The following is a 26,310-nucleotide window of genomic DNA, read 5'->3' on the forward strand; positions in this document are numbered from 1 at the left end:
TTGATGAACGGTGGACCCGGGAGGAGGACCCAGCTCCTCAGTTTCCCAGATCTGTGCTCTATTCACTATGACCACATGCTTGCTCCTCTAACTGTTAATATGTCTCGCCTGTATTTTCTTGCTACTGCTCCTCGAAACTGGTAGTAATAATAATAATAATAATATCATCTGTTAAGTGCTTACTATGTGCAAAGCACTGTTCTAAGTGCTGGGGAGGATACAAGTATGGCTCAGTGGAAAGAGCCCGGGCTTTGGAGTCAGAGGTCAGGGGTTCAAATCCCGCCTCCACCAATTGTCAGCTGTGTGAATCTGGGCAAGTTACTTAACTTCTCTGTGCCTCAGTTACCTCATCTGTAAAATGGGGATTAAAACTGTGAGCCTCCCGTGGGACAACCTGATCACCTTGTAACCTCCCCAGCACTTAGAACAGTGCTTTGCACATAGTAAGTGCTTAATAAATCCTATTATTATTATTATTATTATTATTATTACAAGGTGATAAGGTTGTCCCACGTGGGGCTCACAGTCTTAATCCCCATTTTACCGATGAGGCAACTGAGGCCCAGAGAAGTTAAGTGACTTGCCCAAGGTCACATAGTTGACAATTGGCAGAGCCAGGATTTGAACCCATGACCTATGCCTCCCAAGCCCGTGTTCTTTCCACTGAGCCACGCTGCTTCTAATAGTACTAAGTTACAAAGCAGAGTGAAAAGGGCATAGACCTGGGAGTTGGAAGACCTGGGTTTTAATCCTAGCCCCTTGAGCAAGTCACTGAATTTCTCTATGCCTCAGTATCCTCATCTGTAAAATAGTGACTAATTAACTGTCTCCCTCGCTCTTAGAATGTGAGCCCAGTGTCTGATCTGATTGCATTGTATCTATCCCAGCATTTAATTCAGTCCTTGGCATGTGGTGAACATTTAGTAAAAAACTTGATTAATAATATTATTTTTAGAGCCCTATGGTAAACACTAGGTTAGGTTCATGATACAAAATAATCAGATGGCACACAGTTCCTGTTCTGCATGGGTTTTTAATTCCCCCTCCCTGCCTTCAAGACATCTCTACTTGGATGTCCTCCGGTCACCTCAAACATGACATGTCCAAAACAGCTCTTTATGTTCCCACCTGAACCCTGTCCTCCTCCTGACTTTCCCATCACTGTAGATCCCATCCTTCCTCTTTCACAAGTCTATAACCTTGGCATTATCCTTGACTCCTCTCTCTCATTCAACCCACATAGTCAATCCGTCACCAAATCCTGTTGGTCCACGTCTTGCCTCTGGCATGGAATGCCCTCTCTCCTCTAATCTGACAACCATTCTCCCCCACTTCAAAGCCTTATTGAAGGTGCATCTCCTCCAAGAGGCCTTCCCAGACTAAGCTGCACTTTTCCTCATTTAATAATAATAATAATAATGGTATTTGTTAAGGACTTACTATGTGCAAAGCACTGTTCTAAGTGTTGGGGGGATACAAGCTAATCAGGTTGTCCCACGTGGGGCTCACAGTCTTCATCCCCATTTGACAGATGAGGTAACTGAGGCACAGAGAAGTTAAGTGATGTGCCCAAAGTCACACAACCGATAAACGGCAGAGGCGGGATTAGAACCCATGAACTCTGACTCCCAAGCCCGGGCTATTTCCACTGAGCCATGCTGCTTCTCTGCCTCTCATTTCCCACTCGGGTCTACTTTGCCCTGACTTGCTCCCTTTGTTCCTTCATTCATTCATTCAATCGTATTTATTGAGCGCTTACTGTGTGCAGAGCACTGTACTAAGCACTTGGGAAGTACAAGTTGGCAACATATAGAGATGGTCCCTACGCAACAGCGGGTTCACAGTCTAGAAGGGGGAGATAGCCAACAAAACAAAACATATTAACAAAATAAAATAAGCAGAATAAATATGTACAAGTAAAATAAATAAATAAATAGAGTAATAAATATATACAAACATATATACATATATACATATGTTCTTCCCCCCTCCCATCCCCAAAGCTCTTAGGTACATATCTGTAATTTTATTTATGTGTTTTGATTTCTGTCTCCCCCTGCTCTAGACTGTGAGCTTGTCGTGGGCAGGGAATGTTGCTCTTTGTTGTTGTATTGAGGCAGTGTGTGTCTTTGGCAATGGACTTTATCGATAATGTTGAAACCATGACATATATACACTCAAATATATATATATATATATATATATATATATATATATATATCTCCTCCATATATTCATTTTGACCATTTGATTTGTAAATATTCTTGTGCTTATTTCCCCTGTTGGAGTATCAACCCTCTTTAGGCAAAGAATGGACACTTATTGTATACTACTATAATTACAACTTACAACAGATTGATACAATAATTCAAGGTTAATTCATGATTGAAAAGAAGCAACATGGTCTAGTGTAAAGCACTTTGCTCTGGGGAATCAGACCCCCCTTGCTTGCTCTGTGATGTTGGGTAAATCACTTCATTTCTCTGGGCCTCAATTTTCTTCATCTGTAAAATGGGAATTAAATGACTGTTTTCCCTTTCACAGACTATGAACCCCATGTTTGGCAAAAACTCTGGCCAATCTGATGTTTGTTTGTTTTTTATCAATCCCAGCGTTGAGCACTGTTTGGCATATAGTACGTGCTAAACATTATTATTATTTTCATTATTATGATTTTTTTCCCCTATCCATGAAGAAAGGTCAACTTTATTATGAAAGAGTCCACAGAGCATTTGTTAATTGAAGTTATAGATTCTTCCACGTGATGAGTCTGTACACCCTAAACAATGCTAGAGGGTTGGGGGAGTGAACTTGGAGAGAGGATTGTGAGCTTCAAGCCATTATTCTTCCAGGACCAAATGCTGCCAGCTGTGCTGGCTGAAGTCTTTTTCAGAAGATGTCTTTTATTAATAATGGCATTTATTAAGCGCTTACTATGTGCAAAGCACTGTTCTCCTACTTTACCTTAAAAAAGGAATACCTGAACCTGATTTCTGGGGTCGTAAGAGATATAGCATTTCTCTGATCCTTTCAGCCTTTGATTTCCACTGTGAAGCAATCAATCAATCAATCGTATTTATTCAATCAATCAATCAATCGTATTTATTGAGCACTTACTGTGTGCAGAGCACTGTACTAAGTGCTTGGAAAGTACAACTTGGCAACATATAGAGACAGTCCCTACCCAACAGTGGGCTCACAGTCTAAAAGGGGGAGACAGAGAACAAAAGCAAACATGCTAACAAAATAAAATAAATAGAATAGATATGTACAAGTAAAATAAATAAATAAATAGAGTAATAAATATGTACGAACATATATACATATATACAGGTGCTGTGGGGAAGGGAAGGAGGTAAGATGGGGGGATGGAGAGGGGGACGAGGGGGAGAGGAAGGAAGGGAGAGGAAGGAAGAGTAATAAATATGAGTGCTTACTGTGTGCAGAGCACTGTACTAAGCGCTTGGGAAGTACAAGTTGGCAACATATAGAGACAGTCCCTACCCAACAGTGAAGCAGCATGGCTCAGTGGATAGAGCACAAGTCTGGTAGCCCGAAGGACCTGGGTTCAAATTCCAACTCCACCACTGTTTATGTGCCAAGCACTCTTCTAAGCATTAGAATAGATACAAGTTAATCACATACTATGCATTTAACAAGTACCATTTATTTTATTTTATTTTTTACTGGATATTCCCTTACAAACTCTTTTTCGCTCTCTCTGAAGTCTTGTTTTTGTTAGTTTGTAATGTTGAAAATGTTATTTTCATCCAGAATAGCCCTTTTTTGTTCTCAAACTGATCCCTTTGCTCCTAAATTATTTCTAGCTCTGGTAATACCTTTTCTGATTACTATGGGGAGGCAGCGTGGCTCAGTGGAAAGAGCACAGGCTTTGGAGTCAGAGGTCATGGATTCAAATCCCAGCTCTGCCAACTGTCAGCTGTGTGACTTTGGGCAAGTCACTTCACTTCTCTGTGCCTCAGTTACCTCATCTGCAAAATGGGGATTAAGTCTGTGAGCCCCCTGTGGAACGACATGATCACCTTCTAACCTCCCCAGTGCTTAGAACAGTGCTTTGCACATAGCGCTTAAAAATTACCATCATTATTATTATTTATTGTTATCTGTTTCATTAAAGTATTTCTGTATATTAAATGGATTCTTGTGTTCTCATGACTTGCAGACAATGTGATACTTTGAGAGATGGTTCAGTAATCATATGCTTATAACGGCTGTCCATTTTTCCTCCGTTTTATTCGTAGACAAAACCTCATGTGCCATTCAGTAAATTGGATGTTGCTCATCAGTTCCTGAAGGGTGTTAATTCTGATGAATCTAAAGTGAAGCATGATCTGAGGAAATTTATTAGTAATACTCAGTTTCCATCACAAACTCCTTTTCAAACAAACAGCTCTCAGGTAAGGTGAGAAATACAAATATGGTTTCTTTGGTATGAAGGAGCACTGACCTAAAATTTATACTTTAATTCTGGGAGATTACTTATGTGGTTATTACACTCAAATACTACAGGGATTTTTCTGACAGTAATATGCATTAGCCAAAATTATCTTTCCATTAAAAAGAAGTAATTTTAGAGCTATCTACTTAATAGAATCACGGTACTTATTTAGGATGTAATTTATCTACATTATCTGGCCAAATATCAATATCCATACTGCATAAATGATTCATGCCTCCGCCAGAGTGAGGTGGATAGAGCACAGGCATGGGACCTGGGATCTAATCCTGGCTCTACTATGTGTCTTCTGTGAGACCTTGGGCAAGTCACTTGCCTTTTTTTGCTTCAATTCCCTCATTGTAAAATGGGGATTAAGATTGTGAGCCCTGTGTGGGACAGGGACTGTGTCCAACCCCAGCTCTTAGGACACTGCCTGGTACATGCTAAGTGCTTAACAAATGCAATGATGATTATTATACTACTACTACTACTACTAATTGTTATTATTATTATTATGTAAGTTATATGATTAAGTATTTAGTGGTTTTTCTACAAAAATGATCTGGGCATGTCACTCCACTCCTCAAAAAATTCCAGTGGTTGCCCATCCACATCTGCATCAACAAAAACTGCTCTCCATTGGCTTTAAAGCACTCCATTACCTTGTTCCCTCCTACCTCACCTCGCTTCTCTCCTTCTACAATCCAGCCCTCACACTTTGCTCCTCTAGTGTTAACCTTCTCTCTCTGCCTCGAGCTCACCTGTCTTCCTGCCGACCCCTGGCCCAAGTCCTAACTCTGGCTTGGAATTCATTCATTCAATCGTATTTATTGAGCTCTTACTGCATGCAGAGCACTGTACTAAGCGCTTGGAATGCCCTCCCTCCTCATATCAGACAGACAACCACTCTCCCCCACTTCCAAGTCTTACTGAAGGCCCACCTCTGCCAAGAGGCCTTCCCAGACTAAACTCCATTTTTCCTCATCTCCCACACACTTCTGATCTGACCTGCTCCCTTTACTTACTCTTTCCCCCTCCCTGCCCCAAAACACTTATGTGCATATCTGTAATTTTATTTATTTGCACTGATGTCTGTCTCCCCCACTCTAGACTGAGCTCGTTGTGGTCAGGGATTGTCACTGTTCACTGTTGTACCGTACTTTCCCAAGCACTTAGTACAGTGCTCTGCACACAGTAAGCACCCAATAAATACAACTGAATCAACAAATTTCCCAGAAGTTTAAATGTGTAAACTCACTTCTCTCCCAAGGTACCATCCTAGACTGTGAGCCCACTGTTGGGTAGGGACCGTCTCTATGTGTTGCCAACCTGTACTTCCCAAGCGCTTAGTACAGTGCTCTGCCCACAGTAAGCACTCAATAAATACAATTGATTGATTGATAATAATAATAATAATGATGATGAATGTGATATGTGTTAAGCACTTACTATCTGCTGAACATTTACTAAACATTGGAGTAGGTGCAAGGTAATCAGATTCCATATGGGGCTCACAGTCTAAGTAGGAGGGAGAACAGGTATTGAATCCCTATTTCACAGATGAGGAAACTGAGGCTCAGAGAAGCTAAGTGATTTGCCCAGGATCACACAGGAAGCAAGTGGCAGAGCTAGGATTAGAACCCATATCATCTGATTCCCAGGCCCATGTTCTTTCCACTAGGCCATACTGTTTCAATCCAAATATCTGAACAGTGAGCAGCAGTCAACTCAGCTAGGGCAGCTCCAACAATGCAGGTGACTTTTCTCCCATTCTGAAATCTCGCTTCCTCCCAGAAGCCTTCAGCAATTCATTTGTTTCTCTGCATCATCATCATCATCATCAATCATATTTATTGAGTGCTTACTATGTGCAGAGCACTGTACTAAGCGCTTGGGAAGTACAAGGAGGAGGAGCCCCTGGAGAACCAAGCTGCATTGCGTAGAGCACAGGACTGGGAATCAGAAGGTCATGGGTTCTAATCCCAGCTCTGCCACTTGTCTGCTGTGTGACCCTGGACAAGTCACTTCACTTTTCTGGGACTCAGTTATCTCATCTGTAAAATGGGGATTAAGACCGTGAGTCCCATGTGGGACGGTGACTGTGTCCAATCTGATTTGCTTGTATCCCCCCAGTTCTTAGTACAGTGCCTGACACTTAGTAAGTGCTTAACAAATAATGCAATTATTATTACTAGCAATTTATGTACCCAGCTACTTAAGCACTTTCACCATTCCGTTGTTCCAGTTTCCTTTTCCTCCAAACTGCAAATTATGGTTTTTCTTCCTTGCTAATTTGTTAATTACTTAAGAGCAGGTTTGTATCTTTTACAACAACTGTACCTTTTATCACTCTTCTTCTCTCCAGGTCAGTTAATATAATGCTCTACACGTAGTGGGTGGAAATACATGTTTTTCGATCAGTAGTACTTATTGATTGCCAATTGTGTGCAGTGCACTGTACGAAACTCTAGGAAAGGTAGAATAGAATTAGTAGATATACCTGGAATACTACTAACTGAATTACATAGATAATAACATTCTTAGGATGCTATTCACTGTTTTATGTAGATGGAAAATAATGAGTTGTGATTCATAATAATAATAATGGAATTAGTTTAATGCCAAGCACTTTACTAAGTGCTGGGGTAGCTGCAAATGGATTAGGTCTGATGCAGTTCCTCTCCCACATGGGGCTAACAGTCCTAAGTAGGAGGGACTATTTAATCCCATTTAATTTCATTCATTCATTCAGTCATATTTATTGAGCACCTTCTGTGTGCAGAGCACTGTACTAAGCGCTTGGGAGAGTACACAAGAACGATAAATAGACACATTCTCTGCCCACAATGAGCTTACAGTCTAGAACATGAAGGAACTGACGCAAAGAGAAATTGATCAATTTACCCAAATTCCCACAACAGAAAAGTGGTGGAGTTGGGATTAGAACGCAGGTTCTCTAATTTCTAAATCCGCGTTCTTTCCCTCAGGATTAGCTGCTAGAGTCTGAGTCACAATCTGAATCAGAGTTCAGGAGCTTATATTTCTAGATAAATTATATTGCTTTGTAGTGAATAAATCTATATAAAAGGATTCCAAAATTTAGAACGAGCATGGTTTGAGAAGTAATATACACATTTCTTAAAATTTGGCTGTTTCATGTTTATTTAGATAGATACTCCAGCACTAGACGGCACTGAGTCTGCTAATCAGAAAGGAGGATTATTGCTTCAGGGTTCATTTGACGAGGTTGAATCTGCCAAGTCTTTCCAGGAAATTTTAACTCACCACAGAACTGGAAATTATGGACAGAGGGATTACTCCCAAGAGGCTAAAGCAGGTATGTTTTTATTTCCTTAACATTTAAAAGAAACCTGGAGTTATTTTGCTTAGCATCACTTTCAGCTAATATGAAATCCTCACATTATTACCATCATTATTAAGCTCTATGGTCTTCCAGGAAGGTGAAGCATGGGACTTTTCATAAAGGCCCGAATAGGTTTTTGCTGTGCTTAGTGAAGTAAAGGGAGAAGATTCTTCACCCGAGATTGGGAGGATTGACTATGTACCTCCCAAGCAATGCTGGACTGGACATTGGTGTTGTGATACTTGGGGGCTGCCAGTGTTTGTCTATCAGTCAATCAGTCAGCAGTATTTATTGAGCACCTATGGTGTGCTTCTAGACTGTGAGCCCACTGTTGGGTAGGGACCGTCTCTATGTGTTGCCAACTTGGACTTCCCAAGCTCTTAGTACAGTGCTCTGCACACAATAAGTGCTCAATAAATACAATGAATGAATGAATGAATGCTGAGAACTGTATTAAACACTCGACAAAGTAAATTCCAGTGGAGTTTGTAGACATGATCCTTAATGTCTCTGAGCCTCAGTTACCTCATCTCTAAAATGAGGAGCGAGACCGTGAGCCTCACGTGGGAGGACTGTTTCCAAACCAATTTGCTTGTATCCACCCCAGCGCTTAGTACAGTGCCTGGCACATAGTAAGTGCTTAACAAATACCATTGTTGTTATTATTATTAATATTACCGAAATAACTTACAGTCTACAGGACTTACCAGTGTTCTCTTTCTATGACAAGGTTTGGAATAAAGCAAATTGAGGGACAGTACTAGCGACCAAAAGCGCTTTAAGGATTCTCTAGTAGGGCTGGCATATGTCTGGCTTCCAGAAGGCAACAGGGAAGAAAGTGGGACCCTTCCTCACTCACAGTCCAGGGGAGATGTGTTATAATCCTTGAAGATTCAAGGGAAGAAGAGACGTCAGTATGACTACTTCTGTTTCTCTCTGCTCACAACTTACCACGATAACCAATTAAAATATGAATCCCATGCCATGTGTAACTTAAGCTTTTTTTAATAAAGCCCTTTACAACACGATTCAAAATAACTTCTTAGAGTAAAAGGAGCATATTTCTGTGTTCCCAGAAGGCGTATTTCTGAAAAAGTCCTGATGAATATAGTGCTCAGTGTTAGAATGCACAATGTGAGAATCTAAACCCATTTTTAATTTCTATAGATGACCAGTCCATACCTTAGTGGGTAATTGATCAATCCAGACATTTCAAATATGTGAAAGTTAATTAGGTAAGCAATTATAGTAAAAAGGAAATGTGTAATCGTGGCTCAGTGGAAAGAGCATGGGCTTTGGAGTCGGAGGTCATGGGTTCAAATCCTGGCTCCACCTTTGGAGTTTGAGCAAGTCACTTCACTTCTCTGGGCCTCAGTTCCCACATCTGTAAAATGGGGTTAAGACTGTGAGCCCCACATGGGACAACCTGATCACCTTGTAACCACCCCAGCGCTTAGAACAGTGCTTTGCACACAGTAAGAGCTTAATAAATGCTATCATTATTATTTCCTGGGTGATATTGTAGAGAATTTCTTCTTTGGGCATCTAATAATGTGACCCTTTGGAATCCTAGGATCAGCAGGTCAATCTGTTGCTGTTTGTTTCCCCTGCTTTACAGTAATTGATTTGTTACAAAGAGTGAGCCTTGAAAATTGTAAAAAATGAATTCAAGGGATCATTGAAGAAAGTAGCATATTGTAAGCAAAACTGGTTGAACCTGGTTAACTGGTTACTTCAATTTTCTTTTGGATTCAAAATCTAAAATTAAATATTCACCCAGTATGAATCCTCTAAGATCCTTATAATTCAAACCTATTTATCATACTGAGTGTTCAGCTAACAATACAGTTCTTTGATTCTGGGAAGCAGGCCTGGGCAATTTGCATCTATTCAGAAGGTTTGGTGATTAATAAAATCATTCTGATGAATACAATTTTTATTTTATTTTGTAGATCCAATGGCTGCGTGTGAGGTACAAACAAATCTTAGAATTTTGAGAGAACCACTTGAAATTGAGTTTCAAGAAAACAGTTTGTCCTACATGGAGAAATTATGGCTTAAGAAGTACAGAAGGTATTTACTGGATTTTGAAGTGTTACTGAAAAATTGATTTTTTGCGCTTTTGTGAAGTGACTTTCTGGAATGATTGTTGTGTGGTTCATAATGAATGAATTCTAATTTTCAGTCAAGATGACATCATATTCCCATCTCCATTAGATACATTTTTCTGATGAGAATTCTAATTCTAGCCACAACATCGCTAAAATCTGCAGAGTAGACTGACAAGATAATCTGCACATTTAGTGTCCCTGTACCTGAAAAGGGCAAGATGTCCTAGCTCTGTTTACATGTAGTATGAATCGGAGCATTGTCGGTATTTCATTTAGTATAGAACTAAAAAAATTGTGGAGAGTCATAAAATTGCCCCATTTATAAGAAAAGGCCTAAATTTTAAAATCTACTGTATTTGTGATGTCTAATTTTCAGTGAAGCAGCGTGGCTTAGTGGAAAGAGCAGGGGCTTCGAGTCAGAGGCCGTGGGTTCTAATCCTGGTTCCATCACTTATCAGCTGTGTGACTTGGGGCAAGTCATTTGACTTCTCTGTGCCTCAGTTCCCTCATCTGTAAAATGGGGATTAAGACTGTGAGCCCACATGGGACAACCTGATTACCCTGATTATCCATCACAGTGCTTAGAGCAGTTCTTGGGACATAGTAAGCACTTAGCAAATACCACCATTATTATTATTGTTATTGTACTAAAGAAAAATAAAAGTTCACCCTGAAAATTGCCTATCTTAAGATCAATTTTATTTAACATTTAGTTTTCATGGTTAGCATTTAATATCTTAGCATTTTACTATTTTATTTTTTTCCTGCAGGAATTTAGGTCTGAAAACTGTAACTTCACTGTCAACTGTCTTTATTTACTTGCGGAAACCTAACAGAAGGTTGTTGAATTTAAGGCCCAGTGTTTACTATAAAGACGACTTTTTAGTTAGAAAACATAAAGAGGATTTGCCAGTGATACTTTTTGGCACTATTGACTTCAAGAATTATTATGTTTTTGATGTGGAGGCAGGTTTTTATTTTTCCTCCTGTAGATTGCATCCTTCGACCCCACCCCACCCCTACCCCAAGCGAACTGAGTGCTTGTCATTCATTCAATCAATTGTATTTATTGAGCACTTACTGTGTGCAGAGCACTGTACTAAGCGCTTGGGAAGTACAAGTTGGCAACATATAGACATGGTACCTACCCAACAGCGGGCTCACAGTCTAGAAGGGGGAGACAGACAACAAAACAAAACCTATTAACAAAATAAAATAAATAGAATAAATATGTACAAGTTAAATAAATAAATAAATAGAATAATAAATATGTGCAAACATATATACATATATACATATGTCATCTCCTGTATTTATGTATTGATTTATGCCCATCCTCAGGATGCAGTTTTTATTTATTCTGATTCTATTGCTTGTGTCTTCCCAGTTAGAGTCTATACCCTTTGTGGGCAGCGAACATGTCTTGTGTTTTTGTTGAACTTCCCAAGCACTTGATATAGTGCATTAATTTCAATAAACGTGCAATCAATTCTTTACTACTACTATTATTGCTATTACTGTTATTACTACTATTATTACTATTGTTACTACTACTGGAGAAGCAGCGTGGCTCAGTGGAAAGAGCCCGGGCTATGGAGTCAGAACTCATGGGTTCAAATCCCAGCCCCGCCAAATGTCAGTTGTGTGACTTTGGGCAAGTCACTTCACTTCTCTGGGCCTCAGTTCCCTCATCTGTAAAATGGGGATTAAAATGTGAGCCCCCCGTGGGACAACCTGATCACCTTGTAACCTCCCCAGCGCTTAGAACAGTGCTTTCCACATAGTAAGCACTTAATAAATGCTATCATCATTATTATTATTACTATCACTACTACTACTAGTAGTTTCTAGGATTTCTACTATTACTACTAATACTATTACTGTAGTTCTTGCTTGGAGATGCTGGCAAGGTTTTAATTAATTGATTGTATTTATTGAGCACTTCCTGTGTGCAGAGGGCTGTACTAAGCATTTGGGTGAGTACAATGAAACACTATAACAGACACATTCCCTGCCCACCACGAACTTACAGTCTAGAGGGGTTTTAAGTCTCTTCCAGTTCTGTATACTTCTTTTTTCTTTATAGTAGTTGTTAAACTCTTTCTATTTACCAGGCACTGTACTAAGCGCTGGGTAGATATAAGCTATTCAGGTTGGCCATAGTACATGCCCCACAAGGGGCTCACAGTCTTAATTCCCATTTTACGGATGAGGCAACTGAAGCCCAGAGAAGCACTCAAGGTCACCCAGCAGACAAGTGGAGGAACCAGGATTAGATCCCAGATCCTTCTGACTCCAGGCCCCCATTCTATTCACTAGGCCATGCTGCTTATTTAAGAGAAGAAATGTTTTAACATTCCCAACATGGTCATTTGGTTCTTCCTACATCATCATTACCATCAACAGTATTTATTGACTGACTATGATATGTCATGCACTATAAGTGCTTAGGGTAGAGAAGCAGTATGGCTCAGTGGAAAAGAGCACCGGCTTTGGAATCAGAGGTCATGGGTTCAAATCCTGGCTCCGCCAATTGTCAGCCGTGTGACTTTGGGCATGTCACTCAACTTCTCTGGGCCTCGGTTCCCTCATCTGTAAAAAGGGGATTAAGACTGTGAGCCCAACATGGGACAACCTGATCACCTTGTAACCTTCCCAGCGCTTAGAACAGTGCATTGCACATAGTAAGAGCTTAATAAATGCCATTAAATCAATCAATCAATCAATTGTATTTATTGAGCGCTTACTGTGTGCAGAGCACTGTACTAAGCACTTGGGAAGTACAAGTTGGCAACATATAGAGACGGTTCCTACCCAGCAGTGGGCTCACAGTCTAGAAGGGGGAGACAGAGAACAAAACAAAACATATTAACAAAATAAAATAGAATAGATATGTAGAAGTAAAATAAATAAATAGAGTAATAAATACATATAAACATATAAATATATATACAGGTGCTGTGGGAAGGGGTTCAAAAAAACCAGTGCTTTGCACGTAGTAAGTGCTTAATAAATGCCATCATCATTATTATTATTATTAAAATGAAAATGGCAGACATTGTCTGAAAGTGGAAGACTTGGTTCCTGCCCTTAAGGCACTCATTCAGCAGGTAACTACTTTATTGTAACATTGCCCTGAGGCCTTGGAGTATTAGTTAAATTAGTAAATACTAATTTAACATAATATTATATCATACAACGTATGATATAATATAATGATACCATTGTAAAATTTGTAAAGAATTTCTTCTCCATTTCGGCACTCAATTGGATTGCATTTCCTTGTCACAGTTTTTAGAAGCACCACTTGACACCTGTCTCCCCCTTCTAGACTGTGAGCCCGCTGTTGGGTAGGGACCGTCTCTAGATGTTGCCAACTTGTACTTCCCAAGCGCTTAGTACAGTGCTCTGCACACGGTAAGCACTCAATAAGTACGATTGAATGAATGAATGAACCAGGGCCTGGGATTCAAGGGGCCTGCCTGGGTTTTAATCGTGATTCTGTTAGTTGCCTGCTGTGTCGCATCGGGAAATCATTTACCTTCTCTCTGCCTCAGTTTCCTCATCTGTTCACAGGGAATTCAGTGCCTGTTCTCCTTTCCAATTAGACTGTGAGCTCCATGTAGGAGAGCCACTAACACTATGTCTGATAACCCTGTCAAAATCTGGGGAAGCGTAATGACATAGTGGATATAAACAATAATAATGATAATGCTAGTTGCAGTATTTGTTAAGATCTTACTAGGTGCCAGGCACTGTACTAAGCGCTGGGGTGGATACAAGTAAATCAGGTTGGAAACCGTCCCTTTCCCACATGGGGCTCACAGCCTCAATCCCCATTTTATAAATAAGGCAACTGAGAAAGAGAAATAAAGTGTCTTGCCCAAGGTCACACAGCAGACAAATGGCTGAGCTGGGATTAGAATCCATGACCTTCTGACTCCCAACCTGCCGGAGATGCAGAGGACCCAGGTTCTAATTCTGGCTCTGCCCCTTGCCTGCTGTGTGACCTTCGGCATGTCACTTGACTTCTCTGTGCCTCAGTTTTCCCTACTGAAAAATGGAGATTCAGTAGTGTTCTCCCTCCTATTTGACTTTGAGCTCCACGTGGAACTGAGGCTCTTTATGGCCTGATTAACTTGTTTCTTCCCCAGACCTTAGAATAGTGACACATAGTAAGTACTTGACAAATCCCATTAAAACAAAACAAAACAAACTCACTCCCCCAATTTTCTCCCTTGCTAGCGGGGTAGCCAGGAGCTATGGTGTTATCCCTCCACTCCTCCTACTCCACCACCCATAAACCACCCAAGATTCATTCATTCATTCACTCAATCCTATTTATTGAGCGCTTACTATGTGCAGAGCACTGTACTATGCACTTAGAAAGTGCAATTTGTCAACAAATAGAGACAATCCCTACCCAACAACGGGTTTACAGTCTAGGAGGATGATCGCAGTGCAGAAGAACAGGGCCATTCTTGATAATATTCCCTGGATGAGCTTGACAAAATGACCAGTGAGGTATTATAAGCTCCTCAGGGGTGGGGATCCTGTCTATCGATGCCATTGTACTCTCCCAAATGATGTGTACGGTGCTTAGCACACAGTAAGCATTCAGTAAATACTACTGGTTGATTGACACAGTTCCAAAAAATTTGGTTTATTTCCATATTAGATAGAATATTTTATTCATTTATTATAATAATGATAATAATGATAGCATTTATTAAGCACTTACTATGTGCAAAGCACTGTTCTAAGCACTGGGGAGGTTACAAGGTGATGAGGTTGTCCCACAGGTGGCTCACAGTCTTAATCCCCATTTTACAGATGAGGGAACTGAGGCCCAGAGAAGTTAAGTGACTTGCCCGAAGTCACACAGCTGACAAGTGGCGGAGCCGGGATAAGAACCCATTATTCTGATTCCACTGCTTGTAAACGTGTTTGTTAATAATGATAATCATGGTATTTGTTAAGCACTTACTATGTACCAGGTACTGTAATAAGTGCCGGGGTAGATCAGGTTGGACACAGTCCCTGTCCCATCTGGGGCTCACAGTCTCAATCTTCACTTTACAGATGAGGTAACTGAGGCACAGAGAAGTGAAGTGACTTGCCCGAGGTCACACAGAAGACAGGCAGTGGAGCTGGGATTGAAACCATGACCTCCTAAATCCCAGGCCCAAACTCTGTCCACTACGCGATGCCATTTCTCGTGTTGTGTTGATAACTCCTTCTAGGAAGGGAATTTGTCTTGGGCTTCTGTCGATTTTCCCAAAGCACTTAATAAAGTGGGCTAAACTATGTGGCCACTCAGTAAATACCTTTGCTACTACTCCAGTGCAGGCCTTTAAATGTCTCGGGTCTGAAAGGTCACATTTGGCTCTGCAAATTTGGGTAAAAATGGAATTTGCTTCTTAAAAATGAAATGATTGTTGCTGTGCAGTCATGGCCATTATGTGTAAATGCTGTTGACTTAATACTTGTTTCACAACACGAGGCTAAATTATAGGCGAGCTTTAAAGATTTTATATGTAATTATGATATACTGTGAATAGTATTGATTCTGCAAATCTAATAGGTTCTTCATTTTGCTACGTAGCATTCCATCAGCAAATGTCCCGAATAAATTCAGACAACCACGAATGTCAATTGAGGAACCCGATTGTATTCTAAATGGGAAAGACAATATTAAAGGTTAGTTAGATTTTGATTAGTTCATTCTAACAGAATCAATTTAATTCCATTCAGGTTTCTCCCTGTAACCTTTGTATTCCATTGGATGACCATTCTTTATCTTCCCAGGAATAGGCTTCTATGAGAATAATTGAAAACCTGATGAAAGTTAGAATAATTGTATGTTTGGAGGTTTTTTTTTGAATTTCTATTCCAATTTGTGTAAAATAATAGTTCACACAACTGTAAAAACTAATAGTTTTTACATTTTAAAATGAGAAGAGAACCCTGTCTGTTGATTGGTATTATTCTTGAAGAAAGTACAGTAAGAGGTAAAACATGTACTTTGAAGAATGAGGCTATATTCTAATCTTAATTCCTAGCTGAAGAGATGCAATTTCATCACACTGCTAACTCCTTAGGAGAAGACACTGATATAGAAAGACTTGAAGAATCATGTGTAAACATAGTGGAACTAAATGATGTAAGTGCACAATCAAAATTATTATTACTTAGTTATAAATCATAGTTTATCCAAAGTTATATATATGTATATATATATATATATATATATATATATGTATGTTTGTATATATATACATACAATAATAATAATAGTAATGGAATTTATTAAGTACTTACTATGTGCAAAGCACTGTTCTAAGCGCTGGAGAGGTTACAAGGTGATCAGGTTGTCCCACGGGGGGGCTCACAGTCTTCATCCCCATTTTACAGATGAGGTTACTGAGGCCCAGAGAAGTTAAGTGACTTGCCCAAAGTCACACAGCTGATAAGTGGTGGAGCTGGGATTTGAACCCATGACCTCCAACTCCAAAGCCCGTGCTCCTTCCATTGAGCCACATGGCTTCTACACACATACTCATATAAAGCATACATTTCAAAAATTAAAATTCTCAAAACACTAAATTAAAAAGATTCAAATTAATTGACTTAAATATTATAGTATGCAAAAAAAGTTGTGTGTGGTCCAGACATTTTTCAAAAGCAAAAGATTGATCTTACTTACTTACGAAGTACTTATTTGGCTTTCCATTTTTGCACCTAGTGGTTTTCCTTGGGTAAGGATTCATTTAATCAAAGTTGAGAGTTTTCATAGTTATTTGGATGTGTAACTTTTTAATCACTTTCAGTGCTTGCACTATGTATATCAAGTCATTTCTGTTATAGCTGTAATGATTACTATCAGTCAGTTGTATTTCTTGAGCGCTTATGGCATGCAGAGCACTGTACTAAGTGCTTGGGAGAGTACAATATAACAATAAATAGATACATCCCCTAGTTTACAATATAGAGGAGGACACAGGCATTCATATAAAAATAAATAAATAAATTACAGATATGTACATCAGTGCTACATGCCTGGGAAGTGGAGGGGGTGAGGTGAATAAAGGGAGCAACTCAGAGTGATGCAAACAGGAGCGGGAAAAGAGGAAAGGAGGGCTTAGCCAGGGAAGGCCTCCTGGAGAAGATGTACCTTCAATAAACCTTTGAAAGGGGAAGACTAAGACGTCTTCAGATATTTTATTTCTAATGAAAGCAGCGTGGCTCAGTGGAAAGAGCACGGGCTTTGGAGTCAGAGGTCATGGATTCAAATCCCGGCCATGCCAACTGTCAGCTGTGTGACTTTGGGCAAGTCACTTAACTTCTCTGTGCCTCACTTCCCTCATCTGTAAAAATGGGGATGAAGACTGTGAGCCCCCCATGGGACAACCTGATCACCTTGTAACCTCCTCAGCATTCAGAACACTGCTTGCACATAGCAAGCGCTTAACAAATACCATCATTATTATTAATAAATGCATGTTTAGAAAGCGTAAGAATTACAAACCTAAGGGTCAAATGCTGCTGGGATTGGGGAAAACTCACCCATCATCCCCTGGGTCAGATCTAGGTATTTCCACCAGTCTGGTGTGGATTAAGACTGTGAGATTATTGAATCTGACTGGCTCAGAGCCTAGCCAGTTCACACCTACTTCACAAGTTTGTTTCTTAGGCTCCTACAGTCCAAATCTACCTTCCCCCAACCCCCTCAGAGGGCACCCCATGGCTAGAAGTGCCTTCTAAATTCTTCATTTCAACTCTATAATTTCCAAAATCGGTTTTGCAGAACCAAGAAAATCATACTCTAAAATCTTTGAATATTGGCTTGCTGATTTTTGAGCACCTGAATGATAGTGATTGTGGTATTTGCCTGTAGTAAGCAACATACTTATTATGTGCCAAGCACTGCACTAATTACTGGGTTAGTAGTTATATGATGGGGCTCTCAGTCTAAGTAGGCACAACAACAAGGTATTTAACTTGTGTTTTATGGTTTGTTTCTATTGTTTAGATGATATTTATCAAGCACTTAGTATGTGCCAGGCACACTAATTAGTTTGGACACAGTCAATATCCCACATTGTGCTCACTATCTTAATCCCCGTTTTGCAGATGAGGTAACTGGGGCACAGAGAAGTGAAGTCACACAACAAAGTGACACAGCCAGGATTAGATCCCAGGTCTTTCTGACTCCAGGGCCTGTGTTCTATTCACTAGGCCATGCTGCTGTGAATTTATTAAGCACTTACTGTGTGCAGAACACTATACTAAGTGCTGGGAAAGAGTATCAAAGTGAAACTAAAACCTGAACCCTGACCCTTCAGTGCCTCAAGCACCTTGTAGAAAAATGTCTGGAATATGCACATTTTTCTTCTTAAAATACCTCGGGAAAGACAGTTTCTTTTCTTTAAAGTCTTCCTTCTTTCTTACTCCCACTAAAACTAAAAATGGTCAGACTTTTTTGTGGTTCTAGCAGTTACAGTGGTTATGGTCAGTATGCAGGAGCAGGTTTTGATGTCAAGGTGGGCGGAAATTTCTATTCTGAGCTTTAAGGTTGTATTTGGGAATCTGGGCTTCCCTAGACAGGCACTGGTCTTCCTAATGTCTTCTCTTCCTCAATCACAGTTTACTGTTCCTAGACTCTGTTTACCTTTTGATTCCTACTCTAATACATCCCTTATTTCTCCCACTTGACTTCCCAGGAGGCCTTCCCAGACTGAGCCCCTTCCTTCCTCTCCCCCTCGTCCCCTTCTCCATCCCCCCCATCTTACCTCCTTCCCTTCCCCACAGCACCTGTATATATGCATATATGTTTGTACATATTTATTACCCTATTTATTTATTTATTTATTTTACTTGTACATATCTATTCTATTTATTTTATTTTGTTAGTATGTTTGGTTTTGTTCTCTGTCTCCCCCTTTTAGACTGTGAGCCCACTGTTGGGTAGGGACTGTCTCTATATGTTGCCAATTTGTACTTCCCAAGTGCTTAGTACAGTGCTTTGCACATAGTAAGCGCTCAATAAATACGATTGATGATGATGACTTGACTTTGGCCACTTCTCCAGGGGCTGCTGCTGCTGCTAGATGGGTTGAAAGTTGAGCTGGGTAGGTTCTAGCCAGGGCCAGCTAAGAGACTTCCAACCTCATGGGTTAGTTTTCTGGAGCCCCACACGTGACAGGAGTCAGTAGTAGCCCTGAAAAGGTCTTGGAGCTATGTTCTCATTTCCAGAGGGAAGTCACTCAAAGGCGATGTTACTGCATTTCCCTACACTCCCCGTCAAAATAATAATATACAATTATCCTATTTATTAAGCGCTTACTAAGTGTCAAGCACTGTTCAAGTTGAGCAGGTCGGACACAACCCCTGTCCCACATGGGGCTCATAGTCTCACTAGGAGGGAGAACTAAGTCCCTATTTTACAGATGAGGAAACTGAGTCCCAGAAAAGTGAAGTGACTTGTCCAAGGTTAGGCAGCAGGCAGTTGGTGGAGCTGGGATTAGAACCCACGTCTTCTGATCTGTGCTCTTTCCAATAGACCATGCTACTTCCTTAAAATAAACTCTGGTTTACAAGTTCAAAAGATAACATACATTTATGTTGGAATGTAGCTGGCCCTAGATATCTCCCTGGGTTTATTGCGTTCGGTCTAATTCATTCAATCGTATTTAATCAATCTAATCTAATTTAATTTATTTGTTTATTTAATTAATTTAATTCAATCTAATAAGAACTTTGAGTGTACTAACATTGTATGTCTTAATATTAATGAGACTTGTGAAGAGGAACTCAAAGGCAAGGAGAGCTTCGTGCCTTACAGAGTTGAAATGGCCGAGTCCAACAGCCAATACAGGTAAGTGGCAAATCTCTTAAATTGCGAGGATGAATTCAGCTGGCAGTGTTTTGAGAAATCAGTGCTGGCAAAATTTTTCTCTTTCTATGTGTAATATATAGAACATGGGCTTGGGAGTTAGAAGGACCTGGGTTTTAATATGGGCTCTGCTAACTTGTCTGCTGGGTGACCTTGGCCAAGTCACTAAATTTCTCTGTGCCTCAGTTTTCTCATCTGTAAAATGGGGATTAAGATTGTGATCCACAGGTGGGGCAGGGACTGTGTTCAACCCAATTTGTCTATATGCACCCTATAATAGTAATAATAATAATAATAATAATGGCATTTATGAAGCACTTACTATGTGCAAAGCACTGTTCTAAGCACTGGGGAGGTTACAAGGTGATCAGGTTGTCCCACGGGCGGCTCACAGTCTTAATCCCCATTTTACAGATGAGGTAATTGAGGCCCAGAGAAGTTAAGTGACTTGCCCAAAGTCACACAGCTGACAATTGGCAGAGCCGGGATTTGAACCCATGACGTCCGACTCCAAAGCCCATGCCTTTTCCACTGAGCCACGCTGCTTCTCATAATGACATTTGTTAAGAACTTACTATGTACAAAGCACTGTTCTAAGCCCTAGGGGGGATACAAGGTGATCAGGCTGTCCCATGGGGGGATCACAGTCTTCATCCCCATTTGACAGATGAGGGAACTGAGGCTCAGAGAAGTGAAGTGATTCGCCCCAGGTCACACAGCAGACATGTGGCAGAGCCGGGATTCGAACCCATGACCTCTGACTCCAAATCCCGTGCTTTTTCCACTGAGCAACGCTGCTTCTGGCAGCCTGGTGCATAATAAGCGCTTAACAAATGCCGCAATTACTATTATTCATTCATTCATTCATTCAGTAGTATTTATTGAGCACTTACTGTGTGCAGAGCACTGCACTAAGCACTTGGGAAGTACAAGTTGGCAACATATAGAGATGGTCCCCACCCAACAGCGGGCTCACAGTCTAGAAGAGGGAGACAGACAACAAAACAAAACATATAAACAAAATAAAATAAATAGAATAAATATGTACAAATAAAATAAATAAATAGAGTAATGAATATGTACAAACATATATACAGGTGCTGTGGGGAGGGGAAGGGGGTCAGGTGGGGGGGGAGGGGAGGGGGAGGAGGGCTATTATTAAGTAGAGCTGTGCAGTGTGCAATGATAGGGAGTAATTCAGGAGGCAGTGATGGGATTTTGGGGTACCTAATCTTTGCCTGGGTTTAGGGGGAGGCACTCAAATAGCCTGCCTCCACTTTTTAGACTGTGAGACCACTGTTGGGTAGGGACTGTCTCTATATGTTGCCAATTTGTACTTCCCAAGCGCTTAGTACAGTGATCTGCACACAGTAAGCGCTCAATAAATACGATTGATGATGATGATGATGATGATTGTAGGCATCCCGAGAATCAATGCCAGCTTCAGCCCGGCTTTCTGAATCTTGGATTGCCATCACCCGGAACCTGATCTCTCTTCCTTTGAGCGACTGACTATAGCAAAGAATAGTCCAGCATTTAGGAACTTATTTATAGCCCCTGTAGCACTCATAAATATGTATGCTCGACATTTATTTTGACCAATCTAATTGTAAATATTGCTAAGTTTGTCTCACCCATTAGAGTGTAAGCTCCTTATGTTCAGGGAAGGTATCATTTTATTTAGTATTTTCCCATACCTAGTGAAGAACACTGCACAAAGTGGACACACTGCTGCCCTTTACCACATGTTACTCATGGTAGGAGGAGGAATAGGTGTTGAAGAAAATGGAGGTCAAGAGAAGTTAAGTAATTTACTCAAGAACATACAGCAGACAAGTGGCAGAGCTGGGATTATTCATTATTATTTCTATCATTATCATCATTATCATACTTTGAAGTTGGAGAAGTTGAAGTTGAAGTTGGAGAGTACCTGAGTATCAGAAGAATGGATTTCATTTCGGAGCACACTTGTGGCTTTCAACAAAGCAGAGTGTAGACTGTTTGTATTCTGCTTTAATTAAAGAAAAAACTCACCACTTAGCCCTTTGTAGTGGCACGGATCCTCTACCTTGTAAAGAGATTCATAAAGGTAAATTTTATTTCACTCTCCATCAACACTGACTCATTAAAATACAAAGCAACACATATTTTCAGGAATTTCTAAGAAGGTTTCCAGGAGTGAACAATTCGCTCTAAAATTGTAATCGTTCATTTGGAAAATCAATCTCATCTTAGTACAAGCACTGTACTAAGCCCTGGGGTAGACACAAGGAACCTCCAAACAGGACTCATAGTCTAGGTAGGAGGGAGTAGGATTTAATCCCTATTTTACAGATTTGGGAACTGAGTCACAGAAAAGTTAAGTTCATTCATCCAGTCACATTTATTGAGCCCTCACGGTGTGCAGAACACTGTACTAAGCACTTGGAGAGTACACTGCAACAATAAACTAACACATTCCCTGCCCACAATGAGCTGACTTGCCCAAAGTCTCACTGCAGACAAGCAGCAGAGGTGGGATTAGAACCCAGGCCCTTTGATTCTTAGGCCTGTGCACTTACCCGGGGCTCAGTGGAAAAAGCAAGGGCTTGGGAGCCAGAGGTCATGGGTTCGAATCCCGCTCCGCCACTTGTCAGCTGTGTGACTTTGGGCAAGTCACTTAACTTCTCTGGGTCTCAGTTACCTCATCTGGAAAATGGGGATTAAGACTGTGAACCCCACGTGGGATAACCTGATCACTTTGTATCCTCCCCATAGCTTAGAACAGTGCTTCTCACATAGTAAGCGCTTAACAAATGCCATCATCATTATTATTATTATTATTACTACCATAAAGCCATACTCCTCTTTCTCCTACTACTACAAGTACGTATCTTGTCTTATGCCGTCAAGTCATCTCTGACCCATAGCGACGCCATGGACACATGTCTCCCAGAACGCCGCATCTCCAACTGCAGTCGCTCTGGCCGTGTATTCACAGAGTTTTCTTGGTAAAAATATGGAATTGGTTTACCATTGCCTCCTTCCACATAGTAAACTCGAATCTCCACCCTCGATTCTCTCCCCTACTGCTGCTGCCCAGGAAAAGTGAGTTTTGACTTGTAGCAGATTGCCTTCCACTTGTTAGCCACTGGCCAACCTCGGAATGGAATGGATATGCTCCTGCTTACCCCTCCCTCCCATAGTCAAGACTGGAAACTCTCCAGGTGCGACCCTGAGAGGGGACTATAATAATAATAATGATGACATTTATTAAGCACTTACTATGTGCAAAGCACTGTTCTAAGCACTGACTACAAGTACTACTCTTATTATTACCACCACTATTACCTCTACTACTACTCTTACGTTACTACTGTAAGCACGGGCTTTGGAGTCAGAGGTCATGGGTTCAAATCCCAGCTCCGCCACTTGTCAGCTGGGTGACTTTGGGCAGGTCACTTAACGTCTCTGTGCCTCAGTTACCTCATCTGTAAAATGGGGATTAAGACTGTGAGCCCCCTGTGGGACAACCTGATCACCCTGTTACCTCCCCAGTGCTTAGAACAGTGCTTTGCACATAGTAAGCGCTTTACAAATGCCATCATTATTATTATTATTATTACTGCTACTACTACTATCAGTACTATCAATCAATCAGTTGTATTTATTGAGCACTTACTGTGGGCAGAGCACTGTACTAAGCGCTTGGGAAGTCCAAGTTGGCAACATATAGAGACAGTCCCTACCCAACAGTGGGCTCACAGTCTAAAAGGGGGAGACAGAGAACAAAACCAAACATACTAACAAAATAAAATAAATAGAATAGATAGGTACAGGTAAAATAAATAAATAAATAAATAGAGTAATAAATATGTACAAACATATATACATATATACAGGTGCTGTGGGGAAGGGAAGGAGGTAAGATGGGGGGATGGAGAGGGGGACGAGGGGGAGAGGAAGGAAGGGGCTCAGTCTGGGAAGGCCCCCTGGAGTAGGTGAGCTCTCAGTAGGGTACTACCACTACTACTAGTTCAATTACTACTCCTTTTCCTCTTACTATTATTCAATCGTATTTATTGAGCGCTTACAGTGTGCAGAGCACTGTACTAAGTGCTTGGGAAGTACAAGTTGGCAACATATAGAGACGGTCCCTACCCAACAGCGGGCTCACAGTCTAGAAGGGGGAGACAGAGAGCAAAACAAAACATATTAACAAAATAAAATAAATAGAATAAATATGTACAAATAACATAAATAAATAGAGTGATAAATGTGTACAAACATATATACATATATACAGGTGCTGTGGGGAGGGGAAGGAGGTAAGGAGGGGGGGATGGGGAGGAGTAATAGAATTACTATTATTTTTACTACGACGACTACCACTACCACATTAGCCCCTGGGAGCCCCGTCAGAGAATTGCAGGGGCACATTAGGGTAGTTGCTGTGTTAGAGGCAAGATTGTCATGGAAGTGTAGCAGTCTCCGAGAAAACCCTTTGGGCTGGGGTACAAGGCAAATAATAATAATAATAATGATGACATTTATTCAGTGCTTACTATGTGCAAAGCACTGTTCTAAGCACTGTGGAGGTTACAAGGTCATCAGGTTTTCCCACGGGGGGCTCACAGTCTTAATCCCCATTTTACAGATGAGGTAACTGAGGCACAGAGAAGTTAAGTGACTCGCCCAAAGTTCACACAGCTGACAATTGGCAGAGCAGGGATTTGAACCCATGACTTATGATTCCAAAGCCCGTGCTCTTTCCCCTGAGCCACGCTGCTTCTCGGTGTACTAGGGAAGAAATGTATTTTCCCTTCTGTATTCTTTGTAAATCAACAGAGACGCTGTCCCTCATTTTTTGCCACCCTCTTTTCCTCCGACACAAGGGGGAGAATCGGTATGATAATTGATTAAGCATAATTTTGAATTTAATTGGGTCTTTTCTTTCAGAAGTTTTAAAAAGTTATTGAAACAAAAAGACTGTAGAGCGCCCTTTATCTCTGCATTCAGTTCCCGCTGCTCTGCAACATCAGTACTAGCAAATTATGTAATCGTTTTTCTAACCCAGGGATTTCACCCTTACTTTGTTATTTCTTTCCAATCCACTTTTATGATACCGAACTTTGAAGTTGGAGAGTACCTGAGTATCAGAAGAATGGATTTCATTTCGGAGCACACTTGTGGCTTTCAACAAAGCAGAGCGTAGACTGTTTGTATTCGGCTTTAATTAAAGAAAAAACTCACCACTTAGCCCTTTGTAGTGGCATGGATCCGCTGCCTTGTAAAGAGATTCATAAAGGTAAATTTTATTTCACTCTCCATCAACACTGACTCATTAAAATACAAAACAACACATATTTTCAGGAATTTCTAAGAAGGTTTCCAGGAGTAAACAATTCTCTTTAAAATTGTAATCGTTCATTTGGAAAATCAATCCCATCTAGAGGTTATAAGAAATAGGAAGGAGAATTTAGGATGTTCAATTTTCTGACAGCAATTTTAATCAGGTAAAACAATATTTGCTTTGTAAAAGTCATCATACACTATATATGAGAGGATTTGATAAGATCATTTATATCTTATTGCATCTACTAGTCAGAGTCACTCGTGTTATAGAATAATAACAACAGTAATAATAATGACAGTAGCAGTATTTGTTAAGCACTTACTATGTGTGAGGCATTGTACTAAGCACTAGGGTTGATTCAAACAAATTGGGTTGGACACAGTCCCTGTCATTCATTCACTCATTCATTCAGTAGTATTTACTGAGCACTTACTGTGTGTAGAGCATTGTACTAAGCGCTTGGAAAGTACAATTCAGCAACAAATAGAGACAATCCCTACCCAACCAAGAGCTCACAGTCTAGAAGAATAATGATGGCATTTGGTAAGTTCTTACTATGTGCCAAGCACTGTTCTATGCGCTGGGGTAGATACAAGGTAATCTGGTTGTCCCACGTTGGGCTCACAGTTTTAATTTCCATTTTACAGATAAGACAACTGGCATAGAGAATTTAAGTGACTTGCCCAAAGTCACGTAGCTGATAAGTGGCGGAGCCGGAATTAGAACCCATGACCTCTGACTCCCAAGCCCAGGTTCTTTCCCCTAAGCCACGCTGTCCCACATGGGGATCTCAATCTTAATCTCCATTTTAAAGCTGAGGTAATTTAAGCACAGAGAAGTGAATTGATTTACCAAGGTCACCCAGCAGACAAGGATCCGACACTTCATAGTTAATAATGTGAACTATCACAAGCAGGACAAATTAAAGATAACTTAGTCCTAACATCCCTGATTATACTTCTTCACAATGTTTCACAATATTTTCCATTTTAAGATACTTGACTTTCATAAATTTTCAATATTATCTCATCAGCCTCGTCGTTGGCCTGTCTGCCTCATGTCTCTCCCCAGTCTATTCCTTACATCGCTCTTCTGGCCAGATCACTTTTCCTTAAAAATGTTCAGTCCATGTTTCTCCAGTACTCA

The 26,310-nt window shown here is 40.6% G+C and overlaps 1 protein-coding gene across 1 annotated transcript in view; it reads left to right on the forward strand.

Annotated features, from left to right (window-relative positions):
- Positions 1-26,310, forward strand: part of ZBBX (zinc finger B-box domain containing) — a 123,937-nt gene that overhangs the window by 54,065 nt on the left and 43,562 nt on the right. The window contains 7 exon segments of the mRNA XM_038748666.1: positions 4,263-4,418; positions 7,628-7,796; positions 9,776-9,896; positions 15,540-15,634; positions 15,997-16,097; positions 19,732-19,811; positions 21,749-21,918. Coding sequence (XP_038604594.1) covers positions 4,263-4,418; positions 7,628-7,796; positions 9,776-9,896; positions 15,540-15,634; positions 15,997-16,097; positions 19,732-19,811; positions 21,749-21,918 — 892 coding nt within the window.

Source organism: Tachyglossus aculeatus, chromosome 1 (genome assembly GCF_015852505.1).
Source record: "Tachyglossus aculeatus isolate mTacAcu1 chromosome 1, mTacAcu1.pri, whole genome shotgun sequence".
Classification (NCBI taxonomy): Eukaryota; Metazoa; Chordata; class Mammalia; order Monotremata; family Tachyglossidae; genus Tachyglossus; species Tachyglossus aculeatus.